This window comes from Lepidochelys kempii, chromosome 4 (assembly GCF_965140265.1).
Source record: "Lepidochelys kempii isolate rLepKem1 chromosome 4, rLepKem1.hap2, whole genome shotgun sequence".
Taxonomy (NCBI): Eukaryota; Metazoa; Chordata; order Testudines; family Cheloniidae; genus Lepidochelys; species Lepidochelys kempii.
Genome location: NC_133259.1, coordinates 44,071,526 through 44,089,977, shown reverse-complemented (window position 1 = coordinate 44,089,977; position 18,452 = coordinate 44,071,526). Strand labels below are relative to the sequence as shown.

Below are 18,452 nucleotides of genomic sequence, written 5' to 3'. Positions count from 1 at the left end.
TGCTTAGATTCTGCCATAACCTGAAACTGGGAAAGAAACTAATTGTACTAAAAACTAACACTAACTATCTAAAGAAAAGAGAGACTCAGACTCCAAAGAGATCAGAATGTTTCACATCCATCCAAGAATGTGGTTGGAAGGAACTGAGGTGGTGAGGGTGCTCTGCCCACTACAGCCTTGCCCTCAGAATGTAGGTGATGCTCAGAGGAGAGGTGGGGACATGAGAGCATTCCAACACTGCTAAGACGGTTCTACCATAAGGCATCTCAAGGTAGCACAATACTCATAGGAGGGAAATATGCAGAGCCAAATAAAGAACTGACAGAGTATGTTCCTGTGTCAGTTTCATATAAACCTTTTGACTTCCATACTACTGCAGTGCCTTTTTCCCCCTCTATATTAAATATCATTGGATCAAAACTATTGATCTTTTTCAAGACCCATAACTCAAATGTCCTCCAAACTTGACTTGTAATTATTCCTCTCTGAAGACGTCTCATAGCTAAAAGGGACATCATGCATCAATTTTTAAGATCCACTCCCCACTGAATTCAGTGGCGCCTGCTCAAAACGAGTAAATGGAATGACCCAGGCAACAGTAGGCCAGTTAGTCTGACATAAGTTCCATTACTTCAGATTTGTTGCCCCAAAAGAATAGCTCTGATATGAGTAAAAAGAAAAGGAGTACTTGTGGCACCTTAGAGACGAACACATTTATTTGAGCATAAGCTTTCGTGAGCTACAGCTCACTTCATCGGATGCAGCTCACGAAAGCTTATGCTCAAATAAATGTGTTCATCTCTAAGGTGCCACAAGTACTACTTTTCTTTTTGCGAATACAGACTAACATGGCTGCTACTCTGAAATCTGATATGAGTGTCTCTCCCACATCCTCTACAATGGCCTTGTTTTCCTCAGATGCTCCTTTAAAACCTTTGTTGTCTTGTGGTTCCACTGTGTGTTTGGCAAGCTGCCTGCTTCTAATGTACTTGCAAAAAATAACAGTAATTTTTGTTTATTTTTAGCAAGATGCTTCTCAAATTCTTTCTTGGCCCATGTTATATTTTTACATTTTATTTGCCAAGGTTTGTGCTCCTTCCTATTTTCCTCATTAGGATTTGATTTCCACATTTTAAGGGATGCCTTTTTGCCTCTAGCGGCCTCCATTACTCTGTTATTTAACCATGGTGATTCTTTTGGTCCTCCTCCTGTTGTTTTTCACTGTGGGCATGCATTTAGTCTGAGTCTCTACTGTGGTGTTTTTAAGCAATCTCCATGCTGTTTGCAGACATTTTAGCCTTGTAACTGCTCTTTTTAATTTCCATCTAACTAGTGTTGTCCTTCATGTGTAAAATCCTCTTTTTAAAGTAAAATGTTATTGTGGTGGGTTTTTGATATATTCTCTCCTACAAGGATGCTAAACTTAATTACCCAGAGGTAATGGTCACTATTACTGAGAAATTTGGCTATAGTTATTTCATGAGCCAAATCCTCTGCTCTATTTAGGAATAAATGAAGAATTGCCTCTCCCCTTGTGGGTTACAGAACTAGCTGCTCCAAGAAGCAGTCATTTATGGTGTCTAGAAATTTTATCTCTGCATCATGCTCTGAGGTGATTTTTACCCAGTCAATATGAGAATAGTTGAAATCGCCCATTATTGTTGTGTTTTCTGCCTTTGAATCCTCTCTAATCTTCCTGAGCATTTCACAGTCACTGTCACCATCCTGACAGGTTTCAGAGTAACAGCCGTGTTAGTCTGTATTCGCAAAAAGAAAAGGAGTACCTAAGGTGCCACAAGTACTCCTTTTCTTCTTGTCACCATCCTGGTCACCACCATTAGTAGTACATTTGTACTGCTACACTCATTACTCAAGCATGGAATTTCTATCCATAGAGATTCTGTGGTACAGTTTGATTCATTTAAGATTTTCACCTTATTTGACTTTTTTTTAACATGTTGTACCATTCTCCCACCAGTGCAAACTACTCTGTTATTCCTGTATATTTTGTACCCTGCTATTGCATTGTTCCACTGATTATCCTCATTCCACCAAGTTTCCATGATGCCTATTGTATCAATGTACTCACTTAATGCCAGGCACTCTATTTCACTCATCTTGGTATTCAGACTTCAGTTGCATGATATGTCCTAAATTTAGGGATGAGGGGAGGAAGTAAGTTTAAAAACACTTAGCAGATAATTAGTGACCATAACGTTTTAGCAGATCCTAAGGAAATCCTCCTTGCCATGTAACATTAGCATATTTCTCCTTAACAGGATTCTGGTAGGGACAGTGGCTAAAACAATATTCACAAAGAAGATTGCAAATATCTCATTGAAACAAACAGTAAAATGATACTAAAAATGGCCTTCAACAGAGGAGAAAATGAAAACTACAAATGTTAAAAAAAAAAAAAAAAGTAGCTCACACAATTTTAAGATCTTTCTTCAAATTCTGATAGATTTTGCCTCCTTAGCATTGAGCATACTTTAGTCTGCCAGTAATCTCACTGAAATCCATAGATGATTCCAGAGTAAAGGAACTACTCAACCTGAGTAAGGGCAATAATATTTATCTCTAAGCTTTTTTCTTCAGAATGAAATTTTTATCTACAAAGCTAACAAGAGCCATTTAAGGCTAGCATCATTAAGCACAAGCTGTCTTTTTCTTTATAAAAAAGAATGTATTTAAAAATTTCATGACACTATAAAATTCACAATTTTCAGTCAATGAAAAAAATTTCTACTGATACACATACTGTACATATTGACACATGCATTTAGCAGCCTCAATATGAAAAAATATAATATGGGGACAAGTTGCTATGAGATTTAGTTATATGATTACATTTGTAACTTTAACATTGCGTTAATGTAGCTTTTTGCATTGAAATCTAACTGGCTGAGAGAACAGATCTGTTATGTTTCAGCAAATAAGGTGATGAGTTACTTATTTTTTTAAGCTTTCATCAATGAGTAGTGATCATCCATTACATAAATTCACAAACTGCATGGCAAGGATTCTATTCGTTATGATGCTTTTAATTTTATTCTAAACATTATCTTCACTTGACTGCAGCTGCCTTAGGTATCTTTCTTCCAGTTTTCTCATTCACCATGTCATAGTTGTGGTGCCCGTGTCATTACACATTTAGTCATGTAAATTCCTCGCAAGTCTTCAGACTTGTCCTTGTATGTAACTAATCTCCAGTTTTCATGTCTAAATATAGGTGTTGACCAGAACCGTGTACTCTGTTGTACCATACAATGTATTAACTGAATTACACAGCATTTTTAGCCAAAGGAGGCTTCCTCCATTTCTAAAACATTATTCTTGGATATACTACTATAATGTTTGGCAGCCACAGCTGCCTATTTTAAGGATGAGAGACAGCTGCAGGTATTGGCAGTCTACAGAATGCATAATTATTAAGAGTAACTGATGCATATGATAGTATATAATTCAACAGAAAAAAACATCTGGCACATACTATATTTGTCATATGAGAGTTTTGCGGTAGGTACTTGCTGCAGCTGGCAGATTCATCATCCATCTGCCAAAATACTAAACAGCTCACCTTTTGTTTTCTACTTACTTTGAAAAGACAATATTAAATAGAAACGGATTTGATGAACTTTTTTAAAGCCTTTCTCTTTGTTTTAATATTATTTTTTTTAATAAGCAGAATGGATCAGCTCTTTAGCTCAGTAATTTTAGTGTTCCTTGTCATTTATAAGGCTAAATCCTTTCCTTTAAACATATGTTAGTATGACAATCAGGGTCCAGAAACCCTAAGAGGACACCAGAAGGTTTAGGCCCAAAAATGATCATTAGTGTACTATGTGCTCATTAGTGTACTATGGAAGTATATGGAGTAAGGTCTTTTATGAAAGGTTGTAATGGTCAGAACTTCATGCTTATTATGAGTTATATACAGACTATGGTTATGAATTTATGTATTTGTGTATATGGAGAATTGTGCAGTTTCAGTTTCACCTCACAGCAGGACTGCAAGCAATGAGACAGGGAAAAGAAGAGAGGTGCTTCACAAGCCAGGTGTTTACACAAAACTAGACTCAAGAAACAATCCACTCTGCAACCCAGGAAAACACAGTTGTGGACCATTAAAGTTAATGGAAAGATACTGAGGCATTCTGGCTATCAATTCAAGGGAATTTTCCCGACTCTGAATAACCATGAGTGACTATGCCAGGAGAGGGTTTAAAAAAGGGGCAGGGGCAGCCATTTAAAAAAAGGAGTCTTAAAACTGAAGTTTTCATCTAGAAACTGAGGGACAGCCTGGCCTGTTGGCAAGAAGCTGTCTGTGAAATGTTGGATCCCTCCTATAGCTAGTGTGTACATTGGGAAACTGTTCAGAGGCAATAGATAAAATCCCTTTTCTAATACAAGTTATCTAATATGGAAGTGTAAAGCCTGAGATGGCATCTTTGTTTCTTTTCTGTGTAACTTGTAGGTTTTTGCTTTCCCTTATTATTTCATCTTTAAATCTGTGGTTTTTCTATTAAATAAACGTTTTGTTTATTTTTACCCAAGCAGGCATCTGGTTCACAAACTGTGGAATGTATGTGCCAAAGTGAACTGATAATAGTGTGAATGTCTGGTAGTTCAGAACTTGGGAAGACTTGGGACTGTTGGAGTGACCCTACAAGGAGTAACTGGGCTGTTGGAAGTCAGGATGAGACCTTGTCCTTGTGGGCAGGTTACTGGTGTCAGGCATCTGAGCCATAACAGCATACTATTAAGGCATCCCAGTGTTACAGGGCAGCCAGTGACAAAACCCCTTACTGGGCTTGGTGATCCCCAGATATCACTGTGACAGTCCATTACAGGAATTGCACCCTAATATCTGTGAACTGAAGTTCACACTGCAGACACTTGCTAAGCAGACCCTAACAGATTCAAGAGTTGTTTGGTGTGACGCTCCAACTAAAATTATTTTCTTGGTGTAGCACTGTACATGATCACATCCACTCTGATAAAGTCCGTGCTGTTGAATGTGCCAGTTCCACACTTCATCGCACAAGTGTAGAAGGAATAGATTATTTTTCAATGACTTATTTAGTATTTTGAATTCAGAATTATTCTTTGGACCTTAGTGATATTTAAGAAGCTGGTGTTGGATGATTTAAAATCAACAATTTCCTTATTTTCAAAAAATGTTTTGTTTTATCAGTATGTGTGTAGTTTAATATTAACTCTATTTAAATACAGACACGGCCCATACAGTTAGTGATAGTTCATGCATAAGTAGCTTCCATCAAATACCCCTTCAAGGATGATGTACATCCCAAGCTTCTGCATCCAACCATCTTCTTACTTTTCTCTCCTCGGATCATTTCTACTGCTGCCTCAGTAGCCATCATTGTCTTCTCTTCCTGGACCCTATACCAAGAAAAAAAGAAACTAGGAGATATGGGGAGAAGGCTGGGAGAGACTTCTGACATCTCCACGCCTGGCTTGAGTACACAGGAGCAGGAAAATCTGCTAAATGAATATATAATAAGGGATAATGGAACACAAGCTAGAAAATCGGATTGAGGTATTAGGGAAACAACTGAAATAATTGTACATGAATCCAAGGAGTCTGGGCAATAAAATGGAGGAACTGGAACTACTGTTACAGAAGGTCAAACCAGATACACAAGGATTACATAAAATTAGTGGAATAGCACCCATGACTGGAATAGTAGAATTGAAAGGTATTTTCTGTTTAGGAGAGATAAGAATAAAGGTAAAGGTGGTGGGGTAGCGCTGAACATCAACAAAGTGATAAACTGTAAAGAAATATGAATTGATAGTAAGAAAAAAAACAGAATCTGTTTGGGTCAAAAATCTCTTTGGTGAAGGACTGTAAAAGAGGTTCTGTAGGGATAATTTTAAGGATCTGCCATAGACCCCTAGGGCCAGATTCAGGTATGGATAGTGATCTCTCTACTATTAGAGTGATAAATAATATTGAGTGTTGTCATAGTCAGGGGACTTTAACTTCCTGGATATAGATTATATATTATAATGCTGCTAATACTGGTAGAGCCCACTTATTCCTGGATGTGAAAGATGACAGTTTTCTTCATCAAATCATCACTAAACCAACAAGAGGTGATGGCCATTTTAGTCTTGGTAAGTAGTGAGGACATCAGAGAAGAGCTGGTTGTAGGAAATAACCTTGGATCGAGTGATCATGAGTTGATTACATGCTTTCAGTGAAATAGCAGGATAATCAAAACCAGATAATCAACTATGAGTTTTGATTTCAAAAGGGCAGACTTTGGGAAATTAAGGGAATTGCTGCAGTTAATGAAGTCAGCTAGATTAAAGTGCTCAAGGATTTAAATCCCAAGCAAAAGGGAAAAAAACTTGTAGGGAAAAGCTCCAGACCCAGATAGATGAACAGCTACCTCAAAAAGCTTATTAGGAGTAAGTAAAGAAAGCTACCTTGTGGAGGTTAGAAAATGTAACAATGAAGTAAACTTGCTAAAAGTCAAGATGAATTAGCTCTTGCCAAGGAAATTAAAATAAATAATTAGAGATGTTTTACAGTGTTGTAGCCATGTTGGTCCCAGGTATTTAGAGAGATAAGGTGGGTGAAGTAACATCTTTTATTGGACCAACTTCTGTTGGTGAAAGAGACAAGTTTTTGAACTACATACATTGGGCCGCTATGCAGTGAGGATGGGAGGGAAATTAAAGATTATCTAGGTATGTCCCAAAAACTAAATTAATACTTTGCCTCAGTTTTAAGTAACAATTGTGATATCGAATGTGTGTATGAAGGCAGTAAGGCTGATGGAAATCAGTGTCTAGAAATGGAAATTACTACATATGAGGTGGAAGTAATACATACCATACAGGTAAAGGGGATGTAATACAACATAGATTTAGCAAAGGTAGACCATGATTGGTGGGCTAACCTGATTCCCTCCTTTGAGAAAATAACAGATTTTTAAGATAAGGGAAGTACAGTAGATTTAATATACTTAAATCTACTGTAAACTTCAGTAAAGCATTTGACATGAAATCATTAGTTAAATTAGAGAAAATGTGGATCAGTACGAGCATTCTAGGGTAGATTAGGAATTGGCTAAATGGGGGAAGGCTATTGACTGTTCTGAAAGATGAATTATTGGACTAGAGGGAGGTTACTAGTGAAGTTCCTCAAAGATTGGTCCTGGGACCAAACTTGTTCAATATTTTTATTAATGACCTTGGCACAAAAATTAGGAAGTGTGCTAATGAAATTTGCTGCTGATACAAAGTTGGGAGGCAGCATCAATACACAGGAGGATTGGAATATTGTGCAGGAAAGATATGGAAGACTGAAGTGACAAAAATGGGATGAAATTCAATACTACAAAGTGCAAGGTCATGCACTTAGGGTCTAATAATAAGAATTTCTGCTACAAGCTGGGAGTTTGTAATGGAGGAAGAGAGAGACCTGGTTGTGTAGATCAATCACAGGAAGACCATGAGCCACCAATGTGACGTGGCTGTGGGGGAAAAGGACAAAAGCGATCCTAAGATGTGTTCGGTGAGGCATTTCCAGTAGTGATAGTGATGTATTGATGCCATTGTATAAAGCACTGGTAAGTTCTCATTTGGAACACTGTGTACAAACAATTGTAGTCACCCTTGTTCAAGAAAGATGAATTTAAACTAGAACAGCTGCAGAGAAAAGCTATTAAGCCCTCTATTCCCCTGATCATTCTATTTTATGAGAGGACACTGGAAGGCCTTGGATTGTTTAATCTAGCAAAAAGAAGGCTAAGGGGAAATATGGTTGTTCTCTGTAAACACATTCGGGAGGGGGGGTGTATGTACCAGGTAAAGTGAAGAGTTTTTTAAACTAAAGGACAGTGCTGGCACAAGAACAAATGGATATAAACTGGCCATGAACAAATTCAAGGAAATTAGAAGAAAGTTTGTAACCATCAGAAGGGTCAGGTTCTAGAACAGACTCCTTATAGAAGTTGTGGGGAGCTGTAAGAGGGAGCTGTACAAATTTGTGAACATAGTTGTATGACAGGGCTGTTTGTGATGGTAGGGGCCAGGGCTCAACAGTGCTGGGGCTCAATTCTAATTTATGTCTTATGTTCCTGAAGCTCATGCTTCAGGGTTTCAGCTGCTCACCATCAGGAGTCAGGAAGGCATCTCCCTCCCACACCTATGCATTCTGGGAAGGGCTTTTTATATCTTTCTTCTGAAGCCTCAGGGATTTCCATGGCTGGAGACAGGACACTGGTCAGAGAGGGCTAGGGCTCTGAGATGCACCAAGCATTCTCTCTCAGGTGCTTGGCTGTCTGGTTCTTACTGACATGCCCAGGATCTAACTGATCACCATATGTGGGGTTAGGAAGGACTTTTCCCTCAGGTCAGATGGGCAGTGATTCTGGGGGGACCAGGGGTTGGCCTTTCTCTGCAGCATGTGGGGATGGGTCACTTGCCAGGATTACGGGTATATTTTACTTAATTCCCTGCCATTGCGCTAACCTCGAGCACTGGTGCACCTCAGTTCCTCCTATTCTCTGCGTGTGGCTCATAGTATTCTGATCTTCTGTGGGTCTCATTTACTTTGATTTCATCTTTAGTGTTCTGGTGTTGGTGGCCTGTGATATACAGGTGGTCAGAGTACATTATCTGGTGATCCCTTCTGGCTTTAAACTCTATGATTCTTAGACAATCTTTTTGAGGTCATTGAAGGCCAGTTATAATACAATAGAATGTGTTTTTAGAAGCACTTTTCATACAGAACAAGTTATTCCAAAATGCTCTGAAGTTTAACAATCCTGGAGAGAAAACAGGAATTACCTCTGGGGGAGAGGTTGTTTTCCAGCTGATTAGTTTCTGTTTGAAAATTATCTTTCTGCCTCTTTTCTCCATTTGAGTGTATGGCTGTTGTCCTTTTCCTGTATCCTTTTTCCACCTTACAATTTACATAATTCCTTCTGCTCTTAAGTAATGTCTTACCTAAACATTTGTAGTTATATCATGCTATTGTACCTTTCTCTCTAAAAGTTGTATTGCCATATCTCTGTCTACGTTTTTAAAGATTAAAATGAGCAATTATACTTTATGTACTTTAGACTGTGCATAAGAGAGGTACTTCCCTGAATTGGTCAATATGCTTGGTTTTTTAGCTTAATCATATAACATTAATTTAGTTACAGTTTATTAACATGTAAGCAGGGAACACTGCAAATAAAATTTGTATGTGTACTCAGTGTGCTTAATGCTATATTTGTAAAATGTGAGTATTTATGTTGAAGACAACTCCAAGGGCTGTTGGTCTTCACAAAAAATACACCATGCCTTTGCCATCACCCTTTTTAATATATCACTGAGAAGCTAGAGTTGGGATATTTTCTGACTGCGTGTATTGTGAGCAACATTCAAATTAAAAATGGACCTAACCAGGAAAACTTCCTCAAGAAAGGATCTATTTAAATGTTAGTTATTTGGATAACAGATGCATTACTGTACATTAATCAGCTTATTTTGTCTGATTGATAGAAGTGAGCTGAGTCGACAGAAACTTCATACACAAGAGCTGATTTCTCAGCTGGAAGTGGCAAATGAAAAGAGAGCTGAGGTGAGAAAATGCCCCTCGTGGGAACTACTTTGATACAACTACATGCACATATTGTAGAATCTTACTGAACCTTATCCAGATGAGTTACGTAGCTAGTTTATAAGTGCCTCTGAAGATTTTAGAATCTCTCTTAACTTTGCTCCCAAATCATAAAACATGAGAAAGGAGAGATCCTCTTTCATTGTTACTAATATATAAATTGTGTGGTGACTCAGAAAATGTTATTTAAAGATTATTTAATCTTATTCATGCATGCCTTTTAAAGGTGGGCTTATTATATTCATTATGCAGTAGCACAGTAAAAAAAAGGTAGGGTTCTTACCATACTATGAGTGGTAGAGTTTACATAATATCTGTAGGTATGAATAAACTAATGTGCCTTCCATTATACATTAAAAGTAAAGGAAGGTTTGTTTGAAGAGTGTGCCTTATTAAATAATTAATGGACATCTTTGAACACAGTTATGCCTTTGTCACACTTCTAGTACATCTGGGATAGCACTCTCTAGAACAGTGGTGACCTGTGGCCCTTCAGGGTAATCTGCTGGTGGGCCGCGAGACAGTTTGCTTACATTGACCGTCCACAGTCATGGCCGCCTGCAGCTCCCAGTGGCCACAGTTCGCCGTTCCTGGTGAATGGGAGCTGTGGGAAGCAGTGGCCAGAACGTCCCTGCAGCACGCACCGCTGTAGCACTTCTGGTGAAGACGCTCCAAGCTGACAGGACAGAGCTCTTCCATCAGCTTAATAACTTCTGCCTCCATGAGAGGCAGTAGCTGTGTCCATGGGAGAGCTTGTCCTGCTGACATAGCACTATCTGCACCAGTGTTTAGGTTAGCATAATTTAGAGGGGTGGGGATTATTCATAGCCCTGAGTGACACAAGTTACACTGACATAAATTACACCAAAGTAGACATAGCCTTAGAGTATCTACTTACCTCAAAGTCTTCAGATCCCACCCTCAGTTCTGTGTAAGTACATTTAGCAGTGATCAGCACTTTCCCTCCTCTGCTGGTTAACCATATGATCTTCACTCATCCTGTCACAACTAGATTTCTGAGAGGGCTTCTCAGATCCTTTCCACCATTGGTAAGGTTCACACCTCAGTGGGACCTCAATTTTGTCCTGTCGTCATTCACTATACCTCCCTTTGAGCCTCTAGTCACATGCTCTGTGGCCCATCTGTCTATGAAGGTGGCCTTTCAAATAGCTATGACATCACCCAGAAGAGTCAATGAGCTGGGAGCGCTCATGGCGGACCTGCCATTTGCGATCTTCTATAAGGAAAAGATCTCATTACTCCCTCACCCCAGATTCATCCCTAAAGTAGTTTCTGAATTTCATGAGAATCAGGTAGTCTACTTACCAGTATTTTGTCCAAAACCAATGCTTCAGGGGAAGAGAGAAGGCTCTCTGGATATGCAAAGTGTTTTGGTCTTTTATCTACAGAGGACATTAGAAAGAAACCTAAACTATTTGTTTTCATAGCGTGCACACACACACACACACACACACACACACACACACAGTTTGAGGGCTCATTCCACCAGAGGGCAAATGATGTACCTATACTAGAGATATGGAGGGCAGCTACTTGGAGCTCTTCGCATACCTTCGTGAAGCATTATGTTCTGGTCCCAGTCATCCATGGATTCAGCTGTGTGGACAGCAGTATTACAGTCTACTATCACTTCTGTGTCCTGGCATCCACCTCCTGTTTGACTACTACTTATTAATCTCCCACATGGAATACACATTGGGACCATTACTCAAAGAAGATAGGAAGGTTACTTACCTGTAACTGGAGATTCTTTGAGATGTGTGGTTCCAATCTGTATTTCACTACACTCCTTCCGTTCCCTCTGCTGTGAATTATTTGGACTGTGTGAAAATGGGAAACTGGAGAGGAATCTGCCTGCATCACCTTTCATTCCCTCAGTTGAAAGCACATGTGTGGGCCAACAGACGCTACTTATTTAAAAAAAAAAAAAAAGACTCAGGCACACGGTTCGCATGCATACCCACTTATGAAATACAGACTGGGACCACCCATCTCAAAACACCTCCAGTTAGAGGTAAGTAACCTCCATTTTATGCAGCCCCGCATCTCCCATATTTCTGATATGCATGAACTATACCCCTCGTGTCTGCAGTTTCTGAAGGCAGCTCAAAGCTGCATCACAACATGTGCTAGCCACACCCCCTTCTCCTCCTTGCTGCCAGATCTTCTGCCTCCAAGGCAGTAGTTTTCCTTGGTCCCATCTTTTTCTTTTAGATTTGTTATTTTAGCTGTTTTCTGAGAAGCTAAAATGTTTTTGTTTTCAAGCCTCCTGGCCTCCTCCTGGTAATTCATGGGGCAACAAAGGACTGCAAATATAAGACAAGACCCTTTTTAGAACAAAAAAGACGGGTTAGTGGATTACAGATTGTTGTAATAAGACATTGAATTTATGGCTTATTACAAAAATCTGTAACCCATTAACCCCCTTTTTGTCCTATGACTCAAGAGATGTTAAGGGGCCACTCTTCCTTGAATGGTCCCTTAGAATATGTGCTAACTACTTATGCTAAACAATCTGTTCCATCTTGCATTTGTCTGTGACGCTCGGAGTATCTTTCCCAGACCTGAAGAAGAGCTCTCTCTGACTCGAAAATTTCTCTCTCTTACCAACAGAAGTCAGTCTAATGAAAAATATTACCTCATCCACCTTGTCTGTCCACGACAGGATGTCAGTCTTGGCCTACAAGAAACTTAATAATATATTTTCCTTTGGGCATTATTATGATATGTGTTTTCCAGTTGATGCCTCCTTTGAGGGCATCATAAGATCCAAATGAGGATGTCTCACCTTCAGAAAGTGTTGCAAGACCCATAGACCATAAGAGCAATGAAACATTGCATAGCAATTTCAAAACTTCAGCTATAGCTATTCAGACCAAAGATTTTTCATCTATTTAATAGATAAGCCTACTTCATGATAAACAAGTGGTTCATCTTCTCGGGGGGTATGATCCTTGACTGGAGTGAAATGTCTTGGGTCCTGTCTTGGTCAAATCCTTGATGTGATTTGTGATGAGCAATGGCTTCTAACTCGGTCGCTACAAGGATGTCATGTTACTTCTGTGAATAGTCATCACTCATTCGAAATAGATATTTTGTGCATCTAGATTTACCAGTGATGATCTGTTAGGGGAACATTAGAGAAATTAGCAGCTGAGACTGCAGAGAGGTCTCTGTCCTCTCTATCAAAGCCAGCACTGCAGTCTGTTAGTTGCTACCAACACCAAGGTTATCCAAGAAGGGAGTGTTACTTTGGCAGGAGGAGAAAATCTGGAGCAGAAGCTTCCAAGGAAACCTACACGAATTTTCCTCCAAACAAACAAAGTCCTTAGCGTGACAAAGCCTTTTCCTTCTGATTCACCTCTGTACCCAGAGTCTTTAGTGGCTAATCATAATCACAGCAAGGCACAGCTCACAGGCCAGAGCATGCAGTGCCACAACCCAGACACGTCTGAGGAACAGTTGGGGGGGGATTAACATGGGGAAATAGTTTTACTTTGTGTAATGACCCATCCACTCCCAGTCTTTATTCAAGCGTAAGTTAATTATATCCAGTTTGCAAATTAATTCCAATTCAGCAGTCTCTCGTTGGAGTCTGTTTTTGAAGTTTTTTGTTGAAGAATTGCAACTTTTAGGTCTGTAATCGTTAATTGTAATTGTTCTTGTCAACTGCTGGATATGGCCCACCTTGATTATCACGACAAAAGGTTTTTCCCCCCCACTCTCCTGCTGGTAATAGCTCACCTTAACTGATCACTCTCGTTACAGTGTGTATGGTAACACCCATTGTTTCATGTTCTCTGTGTATATAAATCTCCCCACTGTATTTTCCACTGAATGCATGCGATGAAGTGAGCTCTAACTCACGAAAGCTTATGCTCAAATAAATTTTAGTCTCTAAGGTGCCACAAGTACTCCTTTTCTTTTTGAGGATACAGACTAACACGGCTGCTACTCTGAAACCTGTCTTTATGGAAGGCACTGAATTTAGCCGTATGGAGTGGAAATCCATCAACTTAATGAAAAAACTCATACAGATACAGACAGACATCATCTTCCTTTCCAAATGCAAACAGATGGACATCATACCAAAAGGACTGAAGGTAAAAAATCCATTACAATCTACATACCACACAGACTATGCTGACAGCTTGTGCCACACACTCCCAAAGAAACTGCGGAACCACCTGACCAACCTCCTTTACAGCAAACAGCGAAAGATTAAGAATGAGCTCTCAAAACTGGATACTCTCATAAAAAACCAACCTTCCGTACAAACTTCCTCGTGGCTGGACTTTACAAAAACTAGACAAGCCATTTACAACACACACTTTGCTTCTCTACAAAAGAAAAAGGACACTAAACTATCTAAACTACTACATGCCACAAGGGGCCACAATAATGGTTCCCTTAACCCACCCAGCAATATTGTTAATCTATCCAACTATACTCTTAGGACAGATTCTTCTGCTGGGCTATCTCGGGGCCTCTCCTTCTGTCCCTCCACCCCCACGAATATGATACAGTTCTGTGGTGACCTAGAATCCTATTTTCGACGTCTCCGACTGAAGGAATATTTCCAACACACCTCTGAACAACATACTAACCCACAGAGACCTTCCTACCAAGACTACAAAGAGAAGGAGTCTGGGTGGACTCCTCCTGAAGGTCGAAACAACAGACTGGACTTCTACATAGAGTGCTTCCACCAATGTGCACAGGCTGAAATTGTGGAAAAGCAGCATCACTTGTCCCATAACCTCAGCCGTGCAGAACACAATGCCATCCACAGCCTCAGAAACAACTCTGACATCATAATCAAAAAGGCTGACAAAGGAGGTGCTGTCGTCATCATGAATAGGTTGGAATATGAACAAGAGGCTGCTAGGCAGCTCTCCAACACTACTTTCTACAAGCCTTTACCCTCTGATCCCACTGAGGGTTACCAAAAGAAACCACCATTTGCTCAAGAAACTCCCTGAAAAAGCACAAGAACAAATCCGCACAGACACACCCCTGGAACCCGAACCAGGGGTATTCTGTCTTCCACCCAAGATCCATAAACCTGGAAATCCTGGACGCCACATCATCTCAGGCATTGGCACCCTGACAGCAGGATTGTCTGGCTATGTAGACTCCCTCTTCAGGCCCTACGCTACCAGCACTCCCAGCTATCTTCGAGACACCACTGACTTCCTGAGGAAACTACAATCCATCGGTGATCTTCCTGAAAACACCATCCTGGCCACTATGGATGTAGAAGCCCTCTACACCAACATTCCACACAAAAATGGACTACAAGCCGTCAGGAACACTATCCCCGATAATGTCACGGCAAACCTGGTGGCTGAACTTGGTGACTTTGTCCTCACCCATAACTATTTCACATTTGGGGACAATGTATACCTTCAAATCAGCGGCACTGCTATGGGTACCCGCATGGCCCCACCGTATGCCAACATTTTTATGGCTGACTTAGAAAAACACTTCCTCAGCTCACGTCCCCTAATGCCCCTACTCTACTTGCGCGACATTGATGACATCTTCATCATCTGGACCCATGGAAAAGAAGCCCTTGAGGAATTCCACCATGATTTCAACAATTTGCATCCCACCATCAACCTCAGCCTGGACCAGTCCACACAAGAGATCCACTTCCTGGACACTACGGTGCTAATAAGCGATGGTCACATAAACACCACCCTATGCCGGAAACCTACTGACCGCTATGCCTACCTACATGCCTCCAGCTTTCATCCAGACCACATCACACGATCCATTGTCTACAGCCAAGCTCTACGATACAACCACATTTGCTCCAACCCCTCAGACAGAGACAAACACCTACAAGATCTCTATCAAACATTCTTACAACTACAATACCCAGCTGCTGAATTGAAGAAACAGACTGAAAGATCCAGAAGAGTACCCAGAAGTTACCTACTACAGGACAACCCAACAAAGAAAATAACAGAATGCCACTAGCCATCACCTTCAGCCCCCAACTAAAACCTCTCCAGCGCATCATCAAGGATCTACAACCTATCCTGAAGGATGACCCATCACTCTCACAGATCTTGGGAGACAGGCCAGTCCTTGCTCACAGACAGCCTCCCAACCTGAAGCAAATACTCACCAGCAACCTCACACCAGAACCACTAACCCAGGAACCTATCCTTGCAACAAAGCCCGTTGCCAACTGTGTCCACATATCTATTCAGGGGACACCAGCATAGGGCCTAATCACATCAGCCACACTATCAGAGGCTCGTTCACCTGCACATCTACCAGTGTGATATATGCCATCATGTGCCAGCAATGCCCCTCTGCCATGTACATTGGCCAAACTGGACAGTCTCTACGTAAAAGAATAAATGGACACAAATCAGACGTCAAGAATTATAACATTCAAAAACCAGTCAGAGAACACCTTCAATCTCTTTGGTCACTCGATTACAGACCTAAAAGTGGCAATTCTTCAACAGAAAAACTTCAGAAACAGACTCCAACGAGAGATTGCTGAATTGCAATTAATTTGCAAACTGGACACCATTAACTTAGGCTTGAATAAAGACTGGGAATGGATGTGTCATTACACAAAGTAAAACTATTTCCCCATGTTTAATTCCCCCCCTACTGTTCCTCACATGTTCTTGTCAACTGCTGGAAATGGCCCACCTTGATTATCACTACAAAAAGTTTTTTTTTCTCTCCTGCTGGTAATAGCTCACCTTACCTGATCACTCTGGTTACAGTGTGTATGGTAACACCCATTGTTTCATGTTCTCTGTGTATATAAATCTCCCCACTGTATTTTCCACTGCATGCATCCGATGAAGTGAGCTGTAGCTCACAAAAGCTTATGCGCAAATAAATTTGTTAGTCTATAAGGTGCCATAAGTACTCCTTTTCTTTTTGAGCAGTTTAGTATCATCTGCAAACTTTGCTACCTCACTGTTTACCCCTTTCTCCAGATTATGTATGAATAGGTTGAATAGGATTGGTCCTAGGACTGACCCTTGGGGAACACCACTAGATACCCCTCTCCATTCTGAAAATTTACCATTTATTCCTACCTTTGCTCCCTGTCTTTTAACCAGTTCTCAATCCATGAAAGGATCTTCCCTCTCCCGTGACAACTTAATTTACGTAAGAGCCTTTGGTGAGGGGCCTTGTTAAAGGCTTTCTGGAAATCTAAGTACACTATGTCCACTGGATCCCCATTGTCCACATGTTTTTTGACCCCTTCAAAGAACTCTGATAGATTAGTAAAACATGATCTCCCTTTACAGAAACGATGCTGACTTTTGCGCAACAATTTATGTTCTTCTGTGTGTCTGACAATTTTATTCTTTACTATTGTTTCAACTAATTTGCCCGGTACTGAAGTTAGACTCTAGAGCCCTTTTTAAATATTGGCGTTACATTAGCTATCTTCCAGTCATTGGGTACAGTAGCTGATTTAAAGGACAGGTTACAAAGTATAGTTAATAGTTCCATAATTTCACATTTGAGTTCTTTCACAACTCTTGAGTGAATGCCATCTGGTCCCGGTGGCCAGAGTTAAGTTTTAAGTTTCTCAGTGTTAAGTTTCTCAGTTAATTCCAAAGCCTCCTCTAGTGTCACTTCAGTCTGTGACAATTCCTCAGATTTGTCACCTACAAAAGACTGCTCAGGTTTGGGAATCTCCCTAACATCCTCAGCCGTGAAGACTGAAGCAAAGAATTCATTTAGTTTCTCTGCAATGACTTTATCGTCTTCAAGTGCTCCTTTTGTATCTTGATTGTCCAGCGGCCCCACTGGTTGTTAAGCAGGCTTCCTGCTTCTGATGTACTTAAAAAACATTTTGTTATTACCTTTTGAGTTTTTAGCTAGCTGTTCTTCAAACTCCTTTTTTGCTTTTCTTACTACATTTTTCCATTTAATTTGGCAGTGTTTATGTTCCTTTCTATTTACCTCACTAGGATTTAACCTCCACTTTTTAAAAGATGCCTTTTTATCTGTCACTGCTTCTTTACATGGTTGTTAAGCCACGGTGGCTCTTTTTTAGTTCTTTTACTGTGTTTTTTAATTTGGAGTATACATTTAAGCTGAGCCTCTATTATGGTGTCTTTGAAAAGTGTCCATGCAGCTTGCAGGGATTTCACTCTAGTCACTGTACCTTTTAATTTCTGTTTAACTAACCTCCTCATTTTTGCATAGTTCCACTTTCTGAAATTAAATGCCACAGTGTTGGGCTGTTAAGGTGTTCTTCCCATCACAGGAATGTTAGATGTTATTATATTATGGTCACTATCTCCAAGCGGCCCTGTTATAGTTACCTCTTGGACCAGATCCTGCGCTCCACTCAAGACTAGATCAAGAGTTGCCTCTCCCCTTGGGGGTTCCTGTACCAGCTGCTCCAAGAAGCAGTCATTTAAAGTATCAAGAAATTTTGTCTCTGCATTTCATCCTGAGGTGACAGGTATCCAGTCAATATGGGGATAATTGAAATCCCCCACTATTATTGAGTTTTTTATTTTGATAGCCTCCGTAATCTCCCTTAGCGTTTCATCGTCACTATCACTGTCCTGGTCAGGTGGTCAATAATAGATCCCTACTGTTATATTCTTATTAGAGCATGGACTTACTATCCATAGAGATTCTATGGAACATGTGAATTCATTTAAGATTTTTATTTCATTTGATTCTACATTTTCTTTCACATATAGTGCCCCCCCCGCCCCCGCACAACCTGTTCTGTCCTTCCGATATATTTTGTACCCCAGAATGATTGTGTCCC

General features: G+C 40.3%; 1 protein-coding gene across 3 annotated transcripts in view; it reads left to right on the top strand.

Moving 5' to 3' along the window:
- Positions 1–18,452, top strand: part of SCLT1 (sodium channel and clathrin linker 1) — a 137,010-nt gene that overhangs the window by 103,781 nt on the left and 14,777 nt on the right. For all 3 annotated transcript variants that reach the window (XM_073341115.1, XM_073341118.1, XM_073341116.1), the window contains one exon: positions 9,532–9,610. In XM_073341115.1, the coding sequence (XP_073197216.1) occupies positions 9,532–9,610 (79 nt within the window). The remainder of the gene's footprint in view (positions 1–9,531; positions 9,611–18,452) is intronic.